Consider the following 20,820-nt stretch of genomic DNA (forward strand, 5'->3'; position numbering starts at 1 on the left):
ATCCAAACAAACTGTATAAAATGAGATCTCTAAGTGTCTGTGAAAATCAAAGTACGCTCAACTCCCACTAACTGAAAACATCTGTGGGATCAATGACTCCCATGGATGTTACATGCTCCTGAAATGGCGTGATAGGGAGCCCTTTAGTGAGCGGATCTGCAATCATCTGCTTAGTGCCGATGAATTCCACGGACACTTGGTGATTCTGAACTCTTTCCTTTACAACAAGATACTTGATGTCGATATGCCTCGACCTTGACGAATGCTTGTTGTTACTAGAGAAGGAAATAGCAGCCGAATTATCGCAAAATATTCTCAACGGTTTCGGGATATGCTCCAACACCCGCAAACCTGAGAAGAAACTCTGTAACCATAGTGCCTGATTAGATGCCTCATGGCAAGCAATAAATTCAGCTTCCATAGTGGATGAGGCTGTGGTAGATTGTTTCACGCTTTTCCACGACACAGCTCCTCCCACCATCATGAAGATGTATCCTGAAGTAGACTTCTTAGTATCGACGCAGCCTGCGAAGTCTGCATCTGAATATCCGATCAACTCCAACTGATCAGACCTTCTGTATGTGAGTCCGAAGTCTTTTGTTCTCTGAAGATACCGTAATACTTTCTTTGCAGCTATCCAATGTTGCATTCCTGGATTATATAGATATCTTCCCAACATTCCAGTGACAAAGGCAATGTCCGGTCGCGTACAGACTTGAGCATACAGGATACTCCCTACTACTGATGTATACGGAAATTCTTTCATTTGATTCTTTTCTAAATCATTCTTTGGACACTGAAATAAACCAAATTTGTCGCCCTTCACAATGGGGGACTTTCCTGAAGCACAATTTTGCATGCCATACCTTTCGAGTACCCTAGCAATATAGGTCCTCTGTGACAAGCTGAGCAGTCCAAGTGTTCTGTCACGGCGAATCTCAATGCCAATGACGTAAGAAGCTTCACCAAGGTCTTTCATTTCAAACTTTTGAGATAAAAATTTCTTGGTGTCGCTCAACATCCTGGTATCACTGCTAGCTAACAGAATGTCATCAACATACAAAATCATCATAACGAATTTACTCCCACTGGTTTTAATGTAGATGCATTCATTTGCAGTGTTTTCTAAAAAGCCATATGAAGAAATTACTTCATGAAACTTAAGGTACCACTGCCGCGATGCCTGTTTCAACCCATAGATGGACTTCTTAAGTTTGCAAACCAAATGTTCTGCGCCAGTAGCTACAAAACCTTCGGGCTGCAACATGTACACATTCTCATTTAGATCCCCATTGAGAAATGCAGTCTTTACATCCATCTGATGTAACTCTAAATCCATATGAGCTACAAGAGCCATTATGATCCTGAATGAGTCTTTCTTTGAATCGGTGAGAAAGTCTCCTTAAAGTCAATGCCCTCACGTTGGTTAAAACCCTTGGCAACAAGTCTGGCTTTATATCGTTCGACATTACCTTTGGAGTCCCGTTTGGTTTTAAATATCCATTTACAACCAATCGGCCTTATTCCAGTGGATAACTCTACAAGATCCCATACTTTATTGTCCTGCATGGATTTCAACTCATCTTTCATGGCATTAAACCAACGAGAAGGATCAACACTTTGTTTGACTTGTGTAAAGGATTCAGGATCCTTTTCCACCCCTATGTCAAAGTCGTGTTCCTGTAAGTATACAATGTAATCGTCTCGATTTACAGGCCTTCTCTCTCTTTCAGATCTTCTTAATGGTTCAGCTTGTTGGGTCTGATCTTGATTTTCCTCATCAGTGGTTTGTATATGAGGTTCTACGTGGTGCTCTGCAGTGACTGCAGAATCGACTGCATCATTAATGTCCACGTGATCTGGATTGACTATGACAGGAGTCACAGTCCTTTGTTCCTCAAATACAAAATTTCTTATGTTCGTGCTCCCACTGTTTTCAGTGTCCTCAATGAATCTGGCATTCCCAGTCTCAACAATCCTGATGGAGTGGGAAGGACAGTAGAATCGATAACCTTTTGATCTTTCTGGGTATCCAATGAAGAAACAACTTATGGTTATAGGATCAAGCTTCTTTTCATGCGGGTTATAAATTTTGGCCTCAGCAGAACAACCCCAAACATGTAGATATCGGAGACTTAGTTTTCTCCCATTCCACAACTCAAAAGGAGTTTTGCTTACTGCTTTGCTGGGAACCCTGTTTAATATATGAACTGCGGTTTTGATCGCATCACCCCATAGAGATTCTGGTAATGTTGAATTGCTGACCATACTTCGCACCATATCCATAAGGGTGCGATTACGTCTCTCAGCAACTCCATTCTGCTCTGGAGTACCAGGCATAGTGTACTGAGCAACAATGCCACAATCCTGTAGGTATTTAGCGAATGGCCCTGGATTGCGACCTGATTCGTCATATCTGCCATAGTATTCACCACCACGGTCAGATCTGACAACTTTAATTCTCTTATCGAGTTGATTTTCAACCTCGGCTTTATAGATTTTAAAAGCATCCAGGGCATCCGATTTCTCACTGATAAGGTATAGGTACCCAAAGCGAGAGTAGTCATCTATAAAGGTAATGAAATATTTGTGGCCACTCCATGAGGCTGTAGGGAATGGTCCACAGATATCTGTATGTATAACCTCTAATAGATCTACACTCCTGGTTGCACCTTTCTTTCTCGTTCTAGTCTGTTTGCCTTTTATGCAATCAATGCATACTTTATAATCAGAAAAGTCTAGAGAATGCAAAATTCCTTCTCGCACAAGCCTGTCTAATCTCTCACGAGATATATGGCATAGCCGCCTGTGCCACAACATGGAGGAATTCTCATAGTCTAGTCTTCGCTTAGATCCCACTACATTTCCATGCAAGGTATTAATATTATAGACGTGAGAGGCAATCAAGTCTAACTGGTATAAGTTGTTTATTAAAGAGTCAGTTCCAACTTTAATTGAATTAAAGTAAATACTAAAACTTTTATTTCCAAAGTGGAATGAATATCCCAACTTATCCAAACAGGAAATTGAAAATAAATTGTGCCTTATAGACGGCACACAGAATGTATTAACTAAATTCAAAAAATGACCAGACTTCAACTTAAGCCTATAGACTCCTATTGCCTCCACGTCAACTTTGACACCATTGCCTACGTATACTGAGCGCTCCGCATCAGTTGGTGGCCTGGCCTGTAGTAATTCCTGCATAGAAGTGCATATGTGAATAGTAGTTCCTGAATCTATCCACTAGGAATCCGCTGACACATCGGTCAGATTAGATTCAAAACAGACAAGAACAGAACGATTACCTTTCTTTATGAGCCAATCCTTAAAACCTTCGCAGTCTTTCTTTAGGTGACCCGTCTTTTTACAAAAGAAGCACGGTTTGCCTTTAACCCGTTTACGTTTAGATCCATTTCCAGATTGATTCTCATGATTTTCAGATGGAGGACCAGAGAATCCATTATTAGAACCTTATTTCCTCTTCTTTCTACCTTTATTTCCTTGCCCATGCCCTTGTCCTGAAGTCACCATGTTAACATTTTGAACTTTTATCATCTGTCTGATCCTGTCTTCTTCTTGGACGCACTGAGTGATGAGTTCATCCAATGTCCACATGTCCTTCAGAGTGTTATAGTTTACCAGGAACGTGCCGAATTGGAGAGGTAGGTTGTTCATGATCAAATGAACCAGTTGATCATCAATGAGTACAAGCCCTAGAGCACGGATCTTAGAAACAACTTCGATCTGCTCTACAATGTATTCACGGATGTTGCCTTTTCCATCGTAGGACGAGCGAGTCAATTTATTCAGAAGAATGCCTACTTCAGATTTATCAGATTTCTTGAATCGTTTTCCCATTTCAGTTAGGAAAACTTTAGCCTTATCTGTTTCAGGCATGGCATCCTTCATCGATTCAGAAATTGAATATTTAATGACCTTCAGGCATGTATCATTTGATCTAAACCATGCAACCCATCGATTATATTCACTTGATGCATTATCAGATGGCTTTGGCGGTTCTGGTGTTATCAGGGCAAGATCTAATTGAAGACAACCCAGTACAACTTCAATGACGTTCTTCCATTGAGTATAATTAGATCCATTTAAGGCAGGGACTTGATGCGTATTAGTGGGAATTGAGACTGAAATATAATAGATACACATATACTCACATTAGTTCATTATTCCACAAAACAGATTAGTAAACAAAATATCAGGCAAAGAAAACTGATTCAGTTGCTAAGGGAGGCATCAACTGAATCATCCAGGATGACGATGGGCCCAACCATCTCATCCTAGTGAGAATCTGTTACATCATCATCATTCCTCCTATGGGTGGTAATGACAACATGTTAGTAATCCTCCTAAATATGAAGCTAAGTGATGTCAGTGATGTAAATCTGAGACACTCAACACCTGTGGGTTAGATGAGTATTTCAGCTTTACATTACCTACACCATTTACTCCACCCGTTCACTTGACTGCCAAACGGTAATCGTCTGTGTTTTCGTTACCGTACGCATGAAAATATGAACGCAACTGTATGCAATCTTTCTAATCCCAATGTTACAAGTCTGTACTTGTAAAGTTTTCATCGATTGAGGTCACTATGGTGGCTAACACAACCAAATCCAAAACTACAAATATAGGCTTTAAGATTGCTATTATAATCCTGCCTCTCTATGGATTATTTCTTAATTAGTCCGATGCGGTCCATAAGTCAGTTGATACTAACCTTTTTGGAAATAAAGGGACCTTAAGTGAAACATATAAATAGGTTTCACACCTTACTTTCCAACGGTCCATATCAAAACTTAAATATGGGTGATGGGCAAATAATAGGGCTTAATCAGGACTCTCATTTGATCTGTACTTGTTCAAATGAGCATGATTAAATCGAGCTCTTGACATTCTAATAATGGACCGATATTATAGATTGAATAAATTTGATGGGTAGATCTGTGTATGGCCGTCCATAAGTTTGAATAGATGAGTTAAAAGTCAGATGAAAGTTCCTGATCAAGCTAATAAACGGTCAGATCATTATAAATGGTCTCTATCCTCCTGAATGAGTTAGATCATACGCTCATAATTGAACCCATATATGGTCCAGGCCAAAAATAAAAATTATATCAGAATGATATCAAGTGGACCAGATTATCGGACCAATGGGCCTTGAATGATGTCTGGGCCCACTAATAGAAATATTGGATAATAGAAAACCCGGTTTGGGTCCTGAATTGCAGACCCGACTATCATTTAATCGGGTCCGCAAACCCGTCACCCAAAAAATCGGGTAGGTATAATCCCTGCCTCTAATGCTTCCGTTCGAAACAAAACAGCTGCTGCTGCTGTTTCTGTTCGAAAAAAACAGCCGCTGCTGCTGCTCGCCGTAGTTTCGAAAACGAGTTTTGTGCTACTCCTTCTGAGAGACGAACTGCAATCGCGGCCAGAATCTGGTGGCTAAATCCATAAGCCGCACGCGTATTGCCGTTGTCTGAGAAGATTAGATCCAGGAAGGTGGCCGTGATCAATGGCAGCAACACCCAGCCTCTGAACGAAGGATCGGACGGCCACAAAACACGATGTTGATGGCTGACGGAGATAGGAGGAGACCATCAAGAGCCTTGGATGAAAGGGTCATGATCAGAAAAGGTGGCCGAATCTCCGGCATCCATCAGGCGTTGTCGTCAGGCATGGCTAGCTTCATGGATGATACAGGTAAGGATTGAGAGACAAAACCCTAACAGCTGGTTTGGGAATCAAAATCCCAAACGGTTTGTCTGGATTTGGGGGTTTTGGATCAAAAAAAAAAAATCCCTAATTAAAACTGGATTTAGGGTAATGGAACTGAAATCCCCAATATGGGAATTGGGATTCGAAATTCCTATTTATTTGATTTCTGATTTCAGGGAAAAATCACTAATTCTCTGATTTGGGGATTTCGAAATTGACAAAAAACCCTAATATCACAATTTGGGGATTGAAATTCCTACTTCCTAATTTCGAAAAAATTGAAATCCCTAAATTTCGAAATCTGGATTTGGGGATTAAAATCCAAAATCCCTAATCTCTGAATTTGGATTTGAAATCCGAAATCCCTAATATAAGCTGGATTTTGGGGTTATTAGACTGAAATCCCCAATTTTGAGATATGGGATTCGAAAAAACCCTAATTTAATATTACTGTATTCAGGGATTCGGATATCCCTAATCAACTTAATGAATCTGTATCTGAAACAGATGAATTTGATCATCCATTCCTATGCACAGATAGCTCTGATACCAAATGTGGGATTTAATCTATATGCGGAATAGGCCCACGGATCTGTCTGTGCATGGGACATGACGATCAGGGGTCGGATAGCTTATCTAGCTGAGACGACGCCATGGAAGCCGGATAAGAATACCAGAATACCTGTAGAACTTAGGATCTTCCTCTCCTTCACACCCTTTCTGCAAATCAGTAGATGGGACTCGAATTTCTGCTGTTGGTGTAGGATTGGGGACCCAGCTCTCTTTTATAGAGTCTGTGGAGAGGGAGTTTGAAACCCATCACAACTCTCTCTCCCATGCTCCACGTTGTAGCATCCTAGTTCAACTCAAACTGCTGTCTGCATAAGACAGCTATAGCATTCCAGCCCTAGTACGCAGAACTGCGCAGATAGACTGCGCAGCGCATCACCTGAAGTGGGGCCCACTGGTCTACTCAATCATCCAGTCCAACTGTATAACAATCCAGACCATTGATCAGTGAGGCCCACTAAATAGAGTTCTTACAGAGTAGACTTAGCTCGGTAAATTTCTCATCTCAGCTCGAAAAAGCTCGACTCGGCTTGGATCAAAACTCTGTTCGAATTCAGTCGAGTCATATTTTGAGAGCTCGGAGCATTTCGAGTTGAGTCCGAGTTGAACCTAACTCAACTCGATTCGGATCGGGTTTAAGTGAGTACATAAGGGTTTTAAAAAAAAAACCCTCTATGCCTGACCGTATACATTTCACTCAACAGCAACCCTAACTCCATTTCTCCCTCCAAATTGTCTAAATTATCTAAATCGGCTGTCCGTTCGCCCAATGCACTCAGATGATCTCCTCTCTCAGCAATATTCCTTCTTCCAATGTCAGTCCGGATGATCTACTCTCTTGGATGAAGTCTACTCTCAGACGATCACTTCTCCGGCGATATTCCTCTCTCAAAATAAGTAATCTTCTCCACTCTGTCCATTTTTTCCGGCGAACAGCGTCACAGTATAAACCCATCTAACTAGAGACCACTGGCTGGACGAACCTGTGGGCCTAGGAACAGTTGGACAGTGTCTCTCGAAGACTCGAAATCAAATTCGACTCAAAAACTCTGCCTAAAGTCGACTCAAACTGTACTGAGCTGCTGGCCGTGCCCAGCAAAACCTGCTATTTCAAGCTCAAAAGCCAAGCTGGGCCGAGCACGAGCTGACACTCAAGCAGGCCGAGCAGGCTCGACTCGTGTACACCTATGCAAAAGGTGGCGTTTACAGTGGTCAATCTCTCTTTCAAGAAAGGTGGCGCTTTGAAAAGACACGGCAGAGTTATTTGATACTCCGCAGGTGTATAACGCTTTATACGCAGGCACTTCAAAAGACTACACGTGGTACACATCAACTCAACTTAAACAGGAAAAGTCACTGTCCTAAATTAAGATTGATTTCACAATATTATCTCTGATTTGTGGACACTTGTTTGTTGCCGTCCAATCAATGCCCATCAATCATTAGTAAGATAACCAAATAAATGTAATTTTTGATCATTATACATCCCTTTATACATATTTTGAACGGTTTAGTTTGACTTACATGTATGCCACGTATCCAATTTATAACTTATTAATAAGTGCTTGCATATCATACATCACACTCCGCAGAGTATTGAAGAAAATGTTCTTACAGCTTTTATAGGCTGCCAACCAGCAGACCGAATTCATTGTACTTCGTTTAATTGGCTGCTTAAGTTTTAAGTATAGACCGGACAGAGCACACACCTTTTTTACTCCGTTCCAAACAAAACTTACCATATCACATTAGACCTCTATGTATATGGAGAAATCCATAAAAACTAAAATACCTTCACTTTTCCAATTGCTTTACCCTGAAAATTAAAGATATTTTTATCCATAATCTTATAAAAATTAAAATATTCTCACTTTTTCGGTTGCTTTACCCTAAAAAATTAAAGATATTTTTGACCATGATCCTATTTCCGTACCCTAAAAATCTCCTCCGGTGGCGTAAGTTTTCGGAAAAAAAACAAAAGGCATAGTACGAAAGAACCTGCGGTGCTAATTTTTTCCAAAAAAAAAAAAAGAAAAAAAAAGGTTACTCGGTTAGGTGTTATGAATGATACGCAGGCTTTTAAAAATTGCAGACGTGTCATGTCATAAATGAATACATTCCTATATTTAGATGTACAACTACACTGATTTTGATAATCTGAGTATCTCATTGGTGGACGTTTATTGGACGGTTAAAATGAATAATATCCAATGCTCCTATTTTAACAAAATAATATCTACAAATCAGAGATTATGGCTGCTAAAACAATCTGATTTTAGAACGATGAATTAGAAACAATAGATTCTAAAGGTTAGTCGGTTTAATTTGAGTTAATATACGCCACGTGTATCAAGTATCATATGCATAACTCCTTTTTTTTAGACTTTGATGCGTAAGATTGTTACAATACATCACGACCGATTAGTATAGGATACGTTCGGACTTAAACCTTTGGATTTGGGGTATACATCAATGATCTGTACCGTTCATATCATGGGTCTCACCTTTGATGGGAATATACAAAAAGGTAGCAGCTCTTTAATTGGCTTTTCCATTGGATACAGAGGGTTTATTTAACATTGGAATAATCAATGGGATGTAATTTTCAGTATGAGATATTTCTTTTTGGGTGTCCCTATCCAATTTCCAACCATCATACGAACGTTTCAGATCACTGAAAAGAACCCTAATCCAACGGCTGAGGTCCCGACGTATCCTAGTCGAATACGTCGGTATGTTTTTGGTTCTGTTGAAATGAATTGATGCTCGCGCAAGCGATCTCCGCACAAGATCCGGATCGTTCATCTAGTGTGTATTTCGTTGACCTGAAATCCAGGCCAGTCTTTTAATAAGATGTGTTACGTGTATACGAGAAGATGGACGGTCAGAAAGAATTGACTAATGTTGCACATTTGGTGTATGAGAGGTCGGATCCAGTGGCCCGAATCTCGCACACATGCGCCATATTTGCCACGAGCGGATGGTGGGATGTCGTACTTTCGTGTGGTCACATCACAATTACAAGAGAGTTTTTGATATTTTTTCTTTATCATTAATTCATAGTAAATGAGTAATGTGTGGAGCCCGCTGTGATGTATGTATCTTATCCACAGCGTTCATCCTTTCCGTCAAGTCATTTTAGTTCATGTACCCAAAAATGAGGTGATCTGAAGTTCAATTGGACCACACCATAGGAAATGATTAGAATTGAATACCTAACGTTGGAAAATTCATGGGGCCACAGATGTTTTGGATCAAGCTGATATTTGTGTGTTATATGTCAGTGTGATCTTATGAACAGGTTGGATGATTAAAAACACATCCCTGTGGACCTTAGGAAGATTTCAATTTTTAACGGTGAGCATGGTTAAACCCCTGTGGTCTACTTGAGTTTCCAATCTGCCTCATTTTGTGGCTCGTTCCTAAAAATGAGATGGGAAAATGGATGGACGGCGTGGATCGTACACATGTATCATTGTGGGACCTACGGATTTTATTGGTATCCAAATTCTCTTTCATTTCATTATTTCTCTGAGACAAATGGGCGCGGCTTCGGTGGATCCCGGATCGACCCAGGTGGGTGGGACCCCTGACTGTGGGGCTCATAGTGATGTATGTTCCTTAAATCCACACGGTCCAACCATTTTGAAATCACATTTTAGGCCATAAAACCAAAAATGGAGCTGGAAATGTATCTTCTGTGGACCACACCACGGGAAAGAGTCATAGTTGAATCTCCACCATTAAAAACTTCGTGGGTTCCACTGGAATGTTTATTTTCCATTCAACCTGTTGATAAGGTCACAAAAAAATGAATGAAGAGACCACACAAATTGTATCTTGATCCAAAGATTTTGTGGTCCACAAGACGTTTTGAATGGTCATTTACCACTGCTTCCTGTACTATGGTCCATCTGATAATTAGATCTGATTCATTTTTTAGATCATATACTAAAATGATATGTCAAAACGGATGGACGGTGTGGATGTAGTCATATTCATAAAGGTGGGCCCCACAGTCAGTGATCACCCCCACCTTGGGGTATCCAAGTGATGTGACTTTGAGTTTTTCAGAGTCTGCAAGGGTAGCTGCATACGAACCAAACTGTTTCAATCATTAGACTGTCCAAATCATGGAATCTAATGTGGATTGAGAAAACTTGCATAACCAATGACAATCATCCAAATGGTGTCCATCAAATCACAGATGTAAATGAAGCAACGGTTCATATATATAGTAAGAAAAATCAAACGGATATCCTTCTTCGATCACTATTAATTTTTTCCCCACTCGTTATTTGGTTTAATGCCCAAGATTTGGATGGTTTCGATTGATAAAATTAGATGACACGTTTACGATATTGAAAGTTGCCACCGTTTAACAATCAGTGACAAAAACGCACTCCAACTCCTCGCGCAAGTATCGAGATATTTTAAAGATTTAGCTTCCCAAAAATCTTGGGAGGTGGAGTCATACTCCTGTTTTAGTTTACCACCACTTAAACAATGGTGCTGACACTCCAACCATAGAGATGGCATTTGTTACGAAATCTAGCCTGTCCAAATCGCCAACCCAAACTCTCCATGATATGATTTAAAAATTAGAGTGAGAAGATAATGTTTACACATGCTTTGTCATGTCTACGCGGATCAACGAGACACAGAATGAAAATTCTACTCGCATCTGATATTCTTTAGCCATAGTTACGTGTCAGAAGTTCAAAAGTAAACAACTCGGAAATATAATAAGATACTGCCGTATATGACAAAGCCTGTAAAAAACCGGTTGAGATATAAAGTCCGTTTCATGAATTCCTGGTAAAACAAGGAAATTATTAGATTAGTGCTTTCAGGGTGATTACTAAAATTCAATTACTCCACACCCCCAAAAAAAAAAGAAAGATTTAGTGGGCGGATTGGAAGAGATTGGATTTTAAGGTAATGATGGTCGTGTCAGTGGATTGGTTTAAGATCCATGGGATTGTTATATACCGGGACAAGTTTGAGTCTGTTTCATCCGCCCGGCATATCCTCCGATTTTACCTTCCAATCCCTTCCAATCCGACCAACCAAACACGCTCGAGGCACATTTGAACGGGATTAAAAGGGATGAGATCAATTTTCACGTAATGATGGTGATGTTAGTTGATTGGTTTAAGATCCATGGGATTGCTATATCCTGGGACAAGTTCACCGGGTCTGTTTGACACGTTTGGCATATCCTGAGATTATATCCCTTCCAAACCTCTGGCCAAACTGGCACTTATAGGACGTGAAGAAGAATTTGAGTCCAACTAAATAAAATATGATCTTGTAACCTTTGAAAATCCTACACCATCAAGAAAACCTAATATAGTTGACTGTGTTTCTAACTATATAAAGAGTGCATGACATAGAGCTCAAGGCGTTTATTAGATCATCATACACAATCTTTGAAAATGCAACATTATTTATTCTAGTTTTAACTTTAATATCTCCACTTTTGTCCAGTTTTACCACAGAACATTTAGGAGTTTGGAATAGTTTAGATAATTGTTGCCTACCGCTATCACTATAGTATGCTTAGGAGCAGTGTAAATATCCGTGATGTATTATCATTAAATCATTGATCAATTAAATATATACTTGGAAGATCACACTCGATCATATCTTATTGGCCATTTGCATTGATTGTTTGTCCATACAAGCAAGTGTAACTATGTGTTTTTTAGTTATTTTATTTTCTTGCCAATTGTATTGAATTTCATCATCATATTAATAAAATTAGAGATTCGACTTTCATTTTTAAATTTTTTAATCAATTACTGTAGTATCAAGAAACGGAAGGTGTGCGATCACATTGAATATGAAAGTCCTCTGCTCAATGTAAAACTAATCCAGTAAAAAAGATTAGCCCTTTTCTTCTAAATGGCTTGATTGCTGCAATATTGAGGGCTAGATGGTTAGAACAACTTTCACAGGTTTAATCCTACGACTAATTTAATGTCCATGATTATAAGCATTCAATTAAACTCAAGTTAAGTATTGCAATAGCATGTCAGCACCATCCTCATCACCTACATTTAACCACTTTCTATTTTGCACTTAATTGTCCATTTGACATTTAACAATTGGATGGTTAAGATTGTATGATCAGAGTTGTATTCAAAATCTACATCCACAGTGATGATCTGGATATCTATAAATCGTTGCATCGTGTGGAAGTACGAGCCACCCCCATTTCTAAAACGTTGATAAACTATCAGAGGAGTCTGGTTGATGCTTTTTTCCAGGGTTGTTCGATGCTCTGGCTCCCTTAGACGCTTGATACGCAAGCAATGAGAAACTGTGCAAAAGGCATATAAACTCAAAATTTTAAGCCGACAAAACTGTGGAAGTCACTGTTTCTAAGTCACAATCCTGAAATAAGATATAGCGAACAACCTTATCGTCTGAAATGGAACAATTTTTAACGTCCAATAAATGACCCCCAATCAGATGGTCAGCTAATCAAATAAATGTAAGTACTGTTTCACAGTATGTCTAAAAAGGGATTCACAATTTGGCAAGTTCAAGTTGAATTATTTGTATTCCAAGAATTAAGTGCATGTGTATCAAACGTCAAAGCCTGCCAGAGTATTAAAGTTTTTACTTTTATTTTATTTATTTATTTATTATTTATTTTTATTTTTTTAAAGTATATCCTCTTATTAATGATCCCACCATGCAGCTAGCTCAATTCAACAATCTCCCAACCCAACTCAAAATATCATCCAAAGATTCATTTCGACATGCGAATGTGTAGTATACGGTGGTGCTTAGTCTGCATAAGTGGGGCCCATGGTAGTAGATCCAAACCGTTGATAGGGTTAGAATTCACAAGGATCTTGATACCCAAAAATCTTTCTACCTATAAAGTTTGCCGTCCTTGTCAATTGATATTGTTAGTTGCTAAAGTTCTTCAGAACCGTCTATTTGCTTTTCATGATTCGAAGGGATAGGATGATCCCATTCGAATGGTTTTGGAGGCATAAACTAACCTTGATGTGTCCAATTGAATTAATGGTCTAGATAACCGAAACCTGGGCCCCACATATTTAGAATAAGATCCAAGGGGTCGAGGACATGATTCCTTCAGGATTCAGATTCTCCATTTCCCATTTAGCACGTGGAGCCGTGTTCAAAATGAAAACTACTTGTCTAAACAGACCATGATCGTTGGTCCACTGTACGTGTGGCGTACATGTGTGGAACCAGACTGGCCTTCCTCATACTGTTGGGTCCACCAGGGATGGAGCATGGTACGAAAACCACACTATAAGAAGAATCCTAACCATCCAATTCGTGGGCTGTCATATGGACGGGGGTGATCCGAATTCAAGACATCAAATCAGATGGTAAAAAGCATGCCAGTCATCCAAACCGTCACTATGGTGTGCCTCACACCGTAGGAGGGGAATGCTCCGGAAATCTCCTAGTTTCCCTATCTCCATTGAATATAAACCGTTGATCTATTTTCTGTTTAAATTGTGTAAATGAATGGTCCGATGCCAATGGGTTGGGATATTCCAAATCTCCCATCCATAGTCAACGTTTTAGACGGTGAATTCATTAGCCCCACATGCACAAAATCCAACTCATCACTCTAAAATACCTCTTATGATCAGATACACCTAATCCACAAACAGAACAGATGGTATCACCCACATGCAAACAAATCAGCTGACATAATCTGTGCGTGCATCAAGAGATTCCGTCTAATTCAGTACAATTTTTTTTAAATTCACAAATTCCTAGAATTAAATCTTTTTTAAAAAATCTACTGAGGCTTCACGGCTAAGATTCCAGTGTTAGTTAAGCACCGTTTTAGAAATGGTAGTGAGTCTCTAACAGTAGGCATGGAAAAGTTTCACGATGATCCAGACCGTCCAAAATATGGCCGAATTATGGACTGAGCATCCACCAAAAATTACTGAAGAGGGGATGGAATTTCTACTAATTTTTATTACTGACCATCCATTTCTCATCATCAACTGAAGGGTTAAATTCGTTTCTTGGTGAGTGAGATATTAACATGTGGTCCACTCAGAATGTGGCCCACAATTTGGTTGGTCTGGATTGTCTTTAAAAGAATGTCACATGAGAGGAGGATGGATCACCACCATTCTCAGAATAGCCCTAAACAATCATTCTAGTAGAAACTAAAATTTCTTCAGAATTCAAATATATAAATGAAATTAAAATAACACAATGAACCTACCACTAATTTCTTAAAATTTACACAGATTTACGTACTGAAATTACGAAAATACCAACACCATGAAAATCTTCACACCAAACCCCTACACTCGATTGAAAAACTCTAAAATTCCAACAATCAATAATAAAAATAAAAAAGAGTAGAAATTCAAACTCAATCACATGAATTTCAAGCAGCACGTGCAAGGAGATGACGCGTGTCAGGAAAATCAGCTGGATCGATCCGGAACCGGCCTCTGACGAAGGATCTGGGAACGGTGATGGTCAAGACGCCGTCATCAAGGCCGGCGGAGATTCCGTCGAGATCAACACGCTCAGGGAGCCTGAACTTCCTCATGAAATTCATCGCCAGCTCCGTCGCTTCAGAGGTTCGCTCTGTTCGGATAATGAGGTATCGGGAATCTTCGACTTCGATTCTTATCTCCTCCTTCTTCACACCTACAACAACAACAACAACAACAACCACAATAAGAAAACAACAACAACGAAAATTCAGTAGAAGAAGACATGAATAAGAATGAGAGTGACGACTTTAGTAAAAGTTGAATGTAGGAGAATGTTACCGGGGAGGTTAACAGAGAAGAGGTGTGATTCGGGAGTCTCTGTCCAATGAACGTAGTTCTGGACGGTGAGGATGTTGTTGTAGGGTGGGAAGATGAAGGGAGATGATAGGAGGAAGGACCACGTTGCCGGCTGTACTGGATTCAGCTCCATCTCTCTCTCTCTCTCTCTCTCTCAAGAGATGGGTCTGAGTGGCCATTTATAGGCCCAGCCGCCCAGGTGCGCCGAGCTTTTCTGTGCCCGAACGCGTGTGCAAAACAGTTCGTGTAAACGCCACACGTGCCAACATAACACGTGCTTGAGAGATCCAATCCGTCCATCAGGTTGGTCCGAAGTTGTAGATTCTTCCCCAAAATCTGGTCCAGTCAGCATGTGGGCATCAAAACTGAATAGAAATCTGAAGCCTAAATTTTCGAAACCATTCTTTGTTTTGCGAACTATGGCCCACCAGGCAATATGATCAACATGATTCTCGAGCTGGGGGCATCAATACATTTGTGCCACTCTGATGGATGGATTGGATCTCGTACCTACATGCATATGAGCTTTGCAGTGGCAAATAAGAGCGACCCAGGTGCTTTCCTAAGCCCTCACGCGTGTATAAGGCACGTTATTTACTCGCCACACATGTGCCGTGTTGGCACGCTGCTTCTTATATATATCGGAGGTATACAAATGTACGGATGGTGTTGCCCAAGAATCAGGACTGTGTTACCAGCTAGGACCTAACGGAAGGCCCGGATATGGCCTATATATAAGTATAACCAGCCCAGGCATGGGCTTAATCAAGCTTCGACCACAATGTCCTCCCATGAACTTTGCATTGTGCACGCATTGTTTTCAATTTGGGGTTGATGCCTTGGTGGAGAGAGAGAGAGAGAGAGAGAGAGAGAGAGAGTCTCAACGAGCAATACCGGACAAGACTGCAAATTTTAACTATCCATCTCAAGGACAAAAATCTAAAGGTTAAGATCCTTTCCATAGGCAAGTCCATTGACGTTGGGAACAAACAGACCAACGATCTGGAATACAAATGGGATTCACTTTTTAGAATTAAAATACGTGCATGCCATACAAGGTTGATGGCCATGTATAAGATCATTTTTATAATGCAAAGCCGTCCTTTAGGAAGTGTGACAGAAACGGTGGACTTGCCCCAGCTGTGCAACCCACATGCACCGAGTCACCTACTCAAGCCCACAATCACCCATTCTTACATGGGGCAGTCACCAAAAGCCAGTGAGACTCCTAACCATACTAGGTTGGACACCCCACGTTCAATCACCAACTAATGATCAGGGACCTACTAAGGAATGCACAAAGGCCCCACCCGAAACAACCTATCCGAATGATTAAAACCTGGCTCACCTGCTCCCACAAGAAATTTGTACACAATAATAAATACCCTGACCAGAATATTGCACAATATACCAAATATCAGGTTTGGAATTTGTGTCATTTTTCCACCAATCAAAATACAAGGCCAGGTTCTTTAAATTTATAAAAAAAAAAAAAAAAAAAAAGGGTTCAGACACAATGCACTCACTAAATCTGGCACAATTCATGGCATCCCATTCAGCTGAAATATCCTATTCAGTCGCAATTTGGGGTACAACCAAAACACACAGTAAGCACTTCATCATTCCAAAGAAAAAAACAAAAAACAGAGTCAGCCATTTAGCTCTTGCCCTGATTGATTTGTCAACTACCTACCAAAAATAGAAAATGTGTATGAAAATCAATCAGATGGGGTGTGGATGCTGAATTCCGTTTGGCCCAACGTTCGAATTTATTTCATCCAACCAAAACTAACCCTTCTCATGAATTAAGATAATGCCATATCAAAAACTAGAACCACGGCACATTGTTCTCCAAGGCCTTGCAATTTGAGCCGTCCGAAAATGGAGCAAAAAGAGGGGGGAAAAAAATAAATGAAGCCATTTCAAAACTCACCAACATACAGTATAGTTTAAACAGAAATAGCCCCGTTTCCTCGAAACCCTCCCTAGTTAGAATACACCTACACAGATCGCCATTCAAGAGAGACGGTAGACAGAAACACGTCCGTCCATCCCCAAGGCCACGCCTAAACGCAAATATCAGTGATTCTGATTGTGGCCAAAAAATGACCCACTAATCCTATATTAGCATTTCTACAAACTGCCAAGAGCCATCCCCTACTTCAACCAACAACAACATCCTGCCAGCATCACCAGCAGTCCCCAGACAGCTCTTGAACCAGGTGGGGGTGGCACCTTCACTATCTATCCACCAATCTAAAGAAATGAACGTAAAAGGGTAAAAAAAAAAAAAAAAGGAAAAAAAAAGTTTAAAAAAAAAGGAGGGGGCCTCATCCAGTCACCTTGGTGGAAAATCTGGCAAGGCGGTGGCGAAGCACTCCTGAGATTTCACAGGATGATGAATTAGCACCATGTGGTCAACAGCTATGAATCCACCATTTCATCTTGTAGCTCACTAGGGGCAATAAGCCCAGGAATAGAAAGCATCCGCTGTCGCTCCCTTTCTCTCTGAGCTGCCGCCTCTTCTGCATAGAGATCTTTGTTGTCCTGCAGTTGGGTTGTTTTAGCATCAACCATAATTAAATCCTCAGCAAATATATCGAACAAATCATCTCACCTCACAACAACAACAATCAACTCTCGGTCTTTCATCTCCAACCGGATTACACCCTCAGCATGTGTACTCATTGTTGTCATGTGTGATCGCATATGCGCATATCCATATGTAGATCGCATATGCGATCTGGCACATATGCGATCGCATATGTTGCATATGCGAAAATATGCGATCGCATACAGCATAGGCGATCGCATATTGGCCATGGCACATTGAATTTTTATTTTTATTTTTTTGCAAAAAAAAAAATTAAAAAAAAAAAATTAACATTTTGCCTATAAAAAGGCTTTCAAATCTCCTCCATTTGCAATATTCTCACTCCAAAACTCTCTTACTCTATTTTTCTCTTACATTTGTTAATTACAGGTGGTCTTAATCTCCCTCTCTCTTGTATTTCCTACTTCCAAGTGATCTTAATCTCTCTTACATTCCCTCTCTTGGAAGTTGGAAGATCAAGATTCAAGCACTTTTGTAAGCCTCGTTTGGTCTGATTTTCTCTCTTGTTTCGGAATCAGCTGGTGTTTTCCAGATTCAGCGGATCTCCTTCTTAAATCGTGGCATGGGGTCAGCTTAGGCAAGCAGAGAAAAAATAATAATCTGGAGAATGGCTTTAATAGCAATATGGTGGTGCGTCTGGGAAGAAAGAAATGAGAGATGTTTTCGAGATTTGGAGCATTCTGCTGAGTGTGTAGCTGGTAAGGCTAAGCACACCTTGATAGAATGGGCTGCACATGTTGTAAGCCTAAAGGGCAGTGATCTTTTTTTTCTCGGAGTGTAGTTGGGGATGCTCTCTTAGCGTCCCCTCCTCCTTTTTGTATTCTGCCCCTTGTTTGATATATCTATGTGATCTTCCAAAAAAAAATTGAATTTTTCCCTAATATATACATATTTAAATTTTTCAATTTTTTTTTTAAAAAAAAATATGCGATCGCATATGCCTACACATAGGCATATGCGATCGCACATGATCGCATATGCGATTCGACAACAATGTGTGTACCGCTATAGTAACTAGAACTGCTACACCACTAGTTGGGGGTGCAACTGTGACTTGGGCAGGCTGGGTCGGGTTGAGGGTCAACCCGAGGTGCCACAGCCTCAACCCTACCCAATCACAGGTGGGGTCAGGTTGAGTTGAGTTTGGTCGGGATGGGCCAAAGATTTAGTAATTCAGTATCTCATTCTACACGTACCGGATTTGGGTTGTCCGAGGCCTCAAGCTGAGCCCGACCTGACCTGGGACAGGGTTGAGGATTTCCAGCCTGAGGCAACCCGACCGGAAGAAAATTTCAGGCTGGGTCATTCGGGTTTAGGTTAAGCCCATCCCAAGTTGCACCCCTACAGCTACTTCTTTTATTATTATTACACACAGGATTGCCACCTATCATGTTTTGGGCAGAGGGAGGAACCCATGCACTAGAGCTGTGCCATATAATTAAATCATATTCAGTCTTTAGTAGGATCATAGTAGTTGGAGGTGAAAAAACCAGAGTTCCAAGTTCTAGAAAGAAACTTGGTTCCACATTATGAACTTTGCAAAAGGAAGGAATTTAATCACGACTTTGAGTGCAAATCTAACAAATTTTCAAGCTTGAGCTAAAAAAGGCATCTGGTATTTATTGCTTAATCACCTGAGCTGAGAATTCTTTTGATTGCACCAGGAAGTCTCGAATGTGGTTCTTGAACGTGGAGAGATCGTTTCTTGACTCAATCAGACCATTAACAAATTGTGTCACCTGCAAAATTCCCAATTTTACAGACTGATTTATATAAAGAGGAAAGAGTATAAAGTAGATGGGAGCTTGAAGTGGATCTCCTACCTCTGCTGTTGTCATGTTCGGGAATGATGTCCCCAGGAGCTTTATAATATACTCACGAACAAACATAGAGTTATTTGGATAGGGGTAAGGAACCGTAGCGGCATCCCACAAAGGTTCCGTCAATGAACCGGAGTCCGCCTGAAAATGCAACAGTTTTAAAGATCTTCCTAACCATGACCATTGCAACAATGCCGGGTTTAAATAAAATTCAAAAAGGTGAAAGAAAAAAGGGAGAAGAAATGAGAAAACAAATCCTCATTTTTTTTTTTTTTTTTTTTTTTTTTTTTTTTTTTTTTTTAACATTGACAATTTTATTGATAACAAGATGCAGCCCAAAGATTACAAAAGACCAAAAACAAAGAAAAAAAAAAACCTACAACTCCAAGACTGAGCCTTTTTTACTCCTAAAGCATTGATCATTCCTTTCTAACCATAGGAACCAAATACCCACTAATAAAGTTATCTGCCATGCTATTTTCCCCACTTTCCCTTCTCCCCGTCATGCCACAAAAAATAATAATAATAATAATAATAATAAAATAAAAATCTATCACCCATGTCACTCCAAACAAATTGAAGAAATAATGCCCACATCTTTGCAAGAAACCAGTGAATAAAAAGATGATGCACCGATTTCTCATCTTGATAACACATCAAACACACATTCAAAAGAATCATTCTTCTCTTGCGAAGATTGTCGACATTTACATCTTTCTTCCCACTAGCCTACCAAGCGCCACCACCTTTGGGGGAACACCATATCACCATAAGAAAGCTGTGGGGCTGATCACCCGATCCCTTCACCGTGGCCATTCCCATTTAATAGCTTGTAGAATGATTTCACTGAGAATTTGTCGGACTTATCCTTTAACCATTTCATCAAATCCGATTTAGAAACCACAAGAATCACTTTAAATAGCATTTCAAGCAGGTCGATTGGCTCATCAATCTCCAAATCTTCTGAAGTCCTACATGGGGGAACCCAAATAACTTCCTCTCCTTGAATAGAAAAACATCTATCAACCCCCAAATTTGCCTCTAATGCAATTCCCCGTGGGAAAACTTCGCACAAATTTTTATCTCCCAACCATATATCCTCCCAAAACCTAATGTTTTTTTTTCCATCTCCCAAATCGAATCCTACCCCACCCCAAACTTTGCTTTTTATCGACACCACAGATTTCCAAAGATTTCTCAAACATTGCTTTTTATCGTCGCCATAGATTTCCAAAGATATGACGCCCTATATAACGAT

At 40.1% G+C, this 20,820-nt stretch overlaps 2 protein-coding genes across 2 annotated transcripts in view; both read right to left on the reverse strand.

Annotated features, from left to right (window-relative positions):
- Positions 1-14,483: 14,483 nt before the first annotated feature.
- On the reverse strand, positions 14,484-15,371 carry LOC131240007 (15.4 kDa class V heat shock protein). The gene is made up of 2 exons (XM_058237996.1): positions 15,111-15,371; positions 14,484-14,985 (listed from the first exon to the last, which is right to left on the reverse strand). Exons 1-2 carry the CDS (start codon positions 15,259-15,261, stop codon positions 14,717-14,719), a joined length of 420 nt encoding a protein of 139 aa, XP_058093979.1. The 5' UTR covers positions 15,262-15,371; the 3' UTR covers positions 14,484-14,716.
- A 1,655-nt stretch (positions 15,372-17,026) lies between these two features.
- LOC131240000 (protein EXPORTIN 1A) overlaps positions 17,027-20,820 on the reverse strand; it is a 52,031-nt gene continuing 48,237 nt past the window's right edge. Inside the window, exons 30-33 of the mRNA XM_058237987.1 lie at positions 19,566-19,703; positions 19,377-19,481; positions 17,471-17,675; positions 17,027-17,384 (exon numbers count right to left, since the gene is read on the reverse strand). Of these exons, the coding sequence (XP_058093970.1) occupies positions 17,553-17,675; positions 19,377-19,481; positions 19,566-19,703 (366 nt within the window). The 3' untranslated portion in view covers positions 17,027-17,384; positions 17,471-17,552. The remainder of the gene's footprint in view (positions 17,385-17,470; positions 17,676-19,376; positions 19,482-19,565; positions 19,704-20,820) is intronic.

Source organism: Magnolia sinica, chromosome 1, assembly GCF_029962835.1.
Source record: "Magnolia sinica isolate HGM2019 chromosome 1, MsV1, whole genome shotgun sequence".
In the NCBI taxonomy this organism is placed as follows: Eukaryota; Viridiplantae; Streptophyta; class Magnoliopsida; order Magnoliales; family Magnoliaceae; genus Magnolia; species Magnolia sinica.

Coding starts and splice junctions, on each gene's coding strand:
- LOC131240007 (XM_058237996.1), bottom strand. CDS start 15,261: ATGGAGCTGAATCCAGTACAGCCGGCAACGTGGTCCTTCCTCCTATCA. Junction 14,986..15,110: donor CTTCTCTGTTAACCTCCCCG/GTAACATTCTCC, acceptor TTGTTGTTGTAG/GTGTGAAGAAGGAGGAGATA.